General features: G+C 36.5%; 1 protein-coding gene across 1 annotated transcript; it reads right to left on the reverse strand.

Moving 5' to 3' along the window:
- Window positions 1–1665: 1665 nt before the first annotated feature.
- LOC107552294 (collagen triple helix repeat-containing protein 1-like) lies at window positions 1666–5434 on the reverse strand. Its single transcript, XM_016234154.1, has 3 exons — window positions 5282–5434; window positions 2650–2868; window positions 1666–1695 (listed from the first exon to the last, which is right to left on the reverse strand). Exons 1-3 carry the CDS (start codon window positions 5399–5401, stop codon window positions 1666–1668), a joined length of 369 nt encoding a protein of 122 aa, XP_016089640.1. The 5' UTR covers window positions 5402–5434.
- Between the last annotated feature and the right edge of the window lie 566 nt (window positions 5435–6000).

Below are 6000 nucleotides of genomic sequence, written 5' to 3' on the forward strand. Positions count from 1 at the left end.
TGTCTATCATCTGTCTGTCTTCTATCTATCTGCCTGTCTGTCTTTTGTCTATCATCTGTCTGTCTGTCTGTCTGTCTATTTATCTATCTATCTGTCTATCATCTGTCTGTCTTCTATCCATCTGTCTATCATATGTCTGTCTTTTATCTGTCTGTCTTTTGTCTATCATCTGTCTGTCTGTCTATCTTCCATCCATCCATCCATCCATCCATCCATCTATCCCAAACATTTTTCATTAGGATTGGACAAAGTTTTTTGGAAAAGTTGCACATATTATTATTGCTATTATTTTTATTTGTGCATTGTGCAGTCAGTGTAATTTTGCAAAATGAATGAACACTGTATCTCAGGTCCCTGTCCGCTAGATAAGACTGTTTTGGTGAGCAGTGCTGTAGTGCTGGTCATGAGTAAGTGTTGAGTGAATGCTGGGATGTGAGCTGGTGAGAAACCACACAGAGCTCTCAAATTCCTCTGGTCTCTCTGTAATTGCAGCATAGATGCTTATGAAAGCTGCCAAACTGCATTCAAGCACACAAAAGAACACTCACAGGAATCCATGTGACAAAGACATCTGCATAAGAGACTATCTCTGCTCACAAAAATTACAGTATGTGAGTCTTGTGTATAAAAACAATGGAGTATGATTACGAAAGAATGGTATTTCAAACAGAATGGTATTTTTAAACATTTCTGATCACAAAAAAGTGTTGGTCGTGACAGAATGAGCACAAAGAAAGCAGACAATTTAATTAAAATCATAAGGTTTCAATACACACCTTTTTCTGTAATGTAAGTAAGTGGAATGTATAATTTATTGGAATGTATATGTTGTGAGTCCAATTGAAGTTTACTGTGTACCATATTTTAAAAACCACAAGGCCATAAATAGGAGCATAATTGCAGAGTGTGTTTCACACATGCAGCCATAAACAAGTATTATGATTAAAAATATTTTATAACATCATGCTTTTTATTTAAGAACATATGCGAATGAATGAATGAATGAATGAATATATATAGGCTATGTAATCATTTAAATACATATAGCGTAAATGTAAGATCAAAGCAAAAAAGTTTGAAATAAGCCAAATTTAACAAAATATCTAATGCACAGACACATTTTAACATACGTTTCTATTAGTTAAGTGTCTTTATACAACAGTTTGTTCTGGTTCTCAAATCTGATTGGTTGAGAACCGTGAGATATTGTACTGGTATCGCTACAGGAACGCCCTTTCACAATTTTGTATCACTCCGCTTGTTCTAGCCAGGTCTATGTTTTTTTTTTTATTATTCACTGAGCTAATCGTACGAATGAATGAATGAATGAATGAATATATATAGGCTATGTAATCATTTAAATACATATAGCGTAAATGTAAGATCAAAGCAAAAAAGTTTGAAATAAGCCAAATTTAACAAAATATCTAATGCACAGACACATTTTAACATACGTTTCTATTAGTTAAGTGTCTTTATACAACAGTTCGTTCTGGTTCTCAAATCTGATTGGTTGAGAACCGTGAGATATTGTACTGGTATCGCTACAGGAACGCCCTTTCACAATTTTGTATCACTCCGCTTGTTCTAGCCAGGTCTATGTTTTTTTTTTTATTATTCACTGAGCTAATCGTAGAGTACGTTAGTTAATATAAGAAGAAACATCTAGCTTCGAAATCCTGGCCAGGACGCGTCCTGGGAAAATGGCACGTATGGTCACCCTAGTTTAACATATCATTATCCGGCTCAACCAATGGTGTGAATTCAGAGCAGGGCAACCTGCCACAGGGCCACATTTTCACTTTTTCAGAGTTTTCAGATTTGATTTGAGCTTCAGTTCCAATACATTTATTGCAACTAGACCATATATGGCGGCCAAATCAGATATGATGTACACTCTAAAAAATGCTGGGTTAAATATAACCCAGCGCTGGGTCAAAACAACCCAATAGCTGGGTTTGTCCCTTTTTAACACAGCGCTGGGTTATATTTAACCCAGCATTTTTTAGAGTGTACCATATTGAAATAAAAAAACAAAGAGAAAGGAAATATAGTCTAGTGATTTCAAAGAAAAGCTAATAATGAAAAAAAGAGAAACAATTAGGGAGAATCAATAAGTTCTGAATCATTTATTGCTGTTGTGTGAATAATATGTAATCATGTAATCAAGAAAAAACGTTATTACATGTAATCAGTAACTACCTAGCACTGTTAGCCCCTTCTGACAGATGCTTTAATAGTCACTAGTAAAGGTTTTTGGACTGTGTGTGTTCTTGCGGTGCCATCAGCCTATCAGTGTTGTTATGATGTAATTTCCTGCAGCTCCTGAGTGATTAGTTTCATGCCATGTATGGCTGAAGACCTGGCTGCAGAACTGAGTGTCCATGAGCATGAGGGCAGATTTTATATATTGGCTACTTCCACATCTCACTGTAACTATTTTACATCTTGGCGAATTAGTGGATAATTTGAATAAATTCGTATCTCATTTGTACGTTTTCATGTGATGTGCTTACGCCCCACTGAAGGATAGGTTTAGAAGTTTCATGCTTCCTTCTTTTCTAAACATCATACATTTTCATGCAATTCACATTGTAGGAATGCATATGAAATTGCTGTGAGCTCTTCCATTACGGACATAATACTTACGGCTATTTTGCCCAGATCAATGCCGTAGTTTAAAGAATTCCAGGCGCACTGTTTGAAGTTGGGTTTCCAGGGATCCTCAAGCCTCTCAGTCACACACTCTCCCTTCTCGCCCTTAAGTCCGTCTCTCCCAGGGATTCCTGGGGTGCCTGGAATGCCATTCATCCCCGGGTTCCCATCCCTGCCCTGCACTCCAGGTACTCCCTGCATGCACGACTGGTGCTAATGACAAAAACATGAAGCACAGAGGCATGTCAATCCTTTGCAGAGGCTTTGTGCCTTGTTAATGGGAATGGGACTGATTCACCATGATGCACAGACCGCTGTGGGTGGGAAAGTACTATGACCCTGTTTTCTTTGAGATGGACACGTTTGTGCCAAAACGAATAAAACAAAGAAAACACAAAATTGGAAGGAGAACTGGTGTAAAATCCCCCTGACCACAGTCACAGTCTGTTCACTTTATTTAAGCTCTGACACAAGACAAAGCAAAATCAGTATTACAGGAATTCTAAAAGAAGGAACTTTTGGATGTAATACACTCTAAAAATGCTGGGTTGAATACAACCCAGTGCTGGGTAAAATAGGGACAAACCCAGCAATTGTGTTGTTTTGACCCAGCGGTTGGGTTACTACCCAGAAAGTTGGGTTAAACATTTAATCAAACCGCTGGGTCAAAACAACCCAATTGCTGGGTTTCTCCCTATTTTACCCAGCACTGGGTTGTATTTAAAAAAGAAAGAACTTTTGTATGTAATTCTCTCTAAAAATACTGGGTTGTATTTAACCCAGCATTTTTTAGAGTGTACTGTACAGTACTTATACTGTAAACATATATAGTAAATAGAATACTAAATTATATATATATACATAGTATTCTTTTGATTACAGTATAAGTACTGTACAGTATATTATATACTGAATATTACACTCTATAAAAAACTGGGTTAAATACAACCCAGTGCTGGGTAAAATAGGGACAAACCCAGCAATTGGGTTGTTTTGACCCAGCGGTTGGGTTAAATGTTTAACCCAACCTTCTGGGTAGTAACCCAACCGCTGGCTCAAAACAGCCCAATCGCTGGGTTTGTCCCTATTTTACCCAGCACTGGGTTGCATTTAACCAAGCATTTTTTTTAGAGTGTATAGTATTTTAAATACTATATGAAACTGATACACAATAAAATCAGATCTCTTGGGTTTTCATCCAGTGAGTAAATGTAATCCACTGTCTTGTGGTTTTTCAATAATGACAGTTCTCTGTTTCCTTGCGGTGTTTTTACAGACCAAGCCCTTCTCACACAGGTTTTATGAATTATAACCCATATGTGTGAACATCAGTGAGGCATAAAAGCCCAAATGAGTCCCAGTGCTGTGGTTTGTTTGCATCCGCTGATAAAAACGTGGAAAGTACAGTTCTGTGTTTTTTAGATATTACTCAATTGGGGTTGACAATTGAAAGTCAGCCAACCAAAAGCATCTCAAAATTCACCAATATTAGGTAGCTGCTAGCTCTCTAGGAAAGTACACTTGACTTAATCATCCGTCACCACATTCCCACAGTCTTCCAGTGAGCAACCAAATGAATCAGATTACATGAAAGGAATCGAGTGAATCACGTACGGTAGGTGTATTTTGATTTGCATTACATTTATTTACTTGACATTTTAGACTGTTCATCGCTGTTTTATTATGATCATAATTCATTTGCAGACAGACACAGACTGTGATTTGTAAAGTTTGTGTGTTGATGTGTATCTATATAGTACTTTGGATCTGCTTACAACATTTTTATACAATTAACAGGTTAAAATGTGTTCCCATGGATTCTCAAACCAAATCTCTTTTGCGTGTATAGCAAATTCTTGAGGAACAGCCATAGATGAGTCCGAATCATTTTGGCGAATCAGTTCATTTTACTGAATCAAAACGATTCTTTTAAAGACACCACTCAGTAGCCTTGTTTTTTATGCTTAATTAAACCGACTATTGATGTTTACGACTATTTTTCGATTAAGTTACACACATCTCTGTCTGAATCCGTTACAAAGTTCTTCTGATTCTGATTACATTTACAAATGCACTGCGAATCGATTCAACTGAATGATTAAAAAGAACCGAATTATTAACGACTCGTTCGCGATTCGGACAATACTGCAAAGCCATTGTTTAACACACCATGAACACAGTGTTCTTTCTCTGGATCTTGGTATATATTTAAATCCATGAGCAAAAAAGTCAACACAATACTTCTAATCGGCATCATTATAAACCTTTTCTTTGAATCCATTAAGAGGCTGAATACTGCCTTTCCCTATAAGTTAATATTTTCTTGAATCTTTCAATCAAATGTAATCAAACTAATCATAGCGGAGAACAAAAAAAATGAACCCTTCAAATGGCAGAAAAATAAGTAAAATGTCACTTTAACAATGGATATGATTTAGGCTTTGTACAAATTAGTACTTTCTTCTTCCAGAATCAGCCTGACAATCTTAAACACATTGTTTAGCCTAAATGGCAAGAATTGGTGACATTGAAACATTATGAGCTGGTATGATGCCTCTGAATTTGCTTTTTCACATGTAAAAGTTTAACACATTTCTTCAAAAAGAAAAGTAGGCTACAATCCTACCCTGTCAGTGAACTCCGCGTCTCTTTGCCGGGCGCTCCTTTCTTTGACTTTTTCCGTGATACAGAATGGCAAAGTTATCCAAAAGCAAAGGAGAAGCTGAGCCAGTTTAGTGGCCATCATTGCTTTACTGCAGCGGTTCACAGCATGCGCTCCTGCTCCGATCAACTGCTGCCGACTAATCACTGTTTCCTAGTATGGCAAGCCGATTTAGCTTAAAATGTCCCCAGTGTTACTCGTCGTAATTGCATTTTTACTAGTAACAATTCAATTAGAGAGCTCTACAATTAAATTCTTACTAGTAACAATGCAATTGCAGAGCTCTCTAATTAAATTAGAGAGCTCTTATTGAATTTATAACTAGTTAAAATAGATTTAGAGAGCTCTCTAACTGGCATTGTTACTAGTAAAAATGCAATTACGACGAGTAAGACTGGGATTATTTTAAGATACAAACCAGATTCCAAAAAAGTTGGGACACTGTACAAATTGTGAATAAAAACAGAATGCAATGATGTGGAAGTTTCAAATTTCAATATTTTATTCAGAATACAACATAGATGACATATCAAATGTTTAAACTGAGAAAATGTATCATTTTAAGGGAAAAAATAAGTTGATTTTAAATTTCATGGCATCAACACATCTCAAAAAAGTTGGGACAAGGCCATGTTTACCACTGTGTGGCATCCCCTCTTCTTTTTATAACAGTCTGCAAACGT

The sequence above is a fragment of the Sinocyclocheilus grahami genome, unplaced genomic scaffold (genome assembly GCF_001515645.1).
Source record: "Sinocyclocheilus grahami isolate Dianchi unplaced genomic scaffold, SAMN03320097.WGS_v1.1 scaffold446.1, whole genome shotgun sequence".
Taxonomy (NCBI): domain Eukaryota; kingdom Metazoa; phylum Chordata; class Actinopteri; order Cypriniformes; family Cyprinidae; genus Sinocyclocheilus; species Sinocyclocheilus grahami.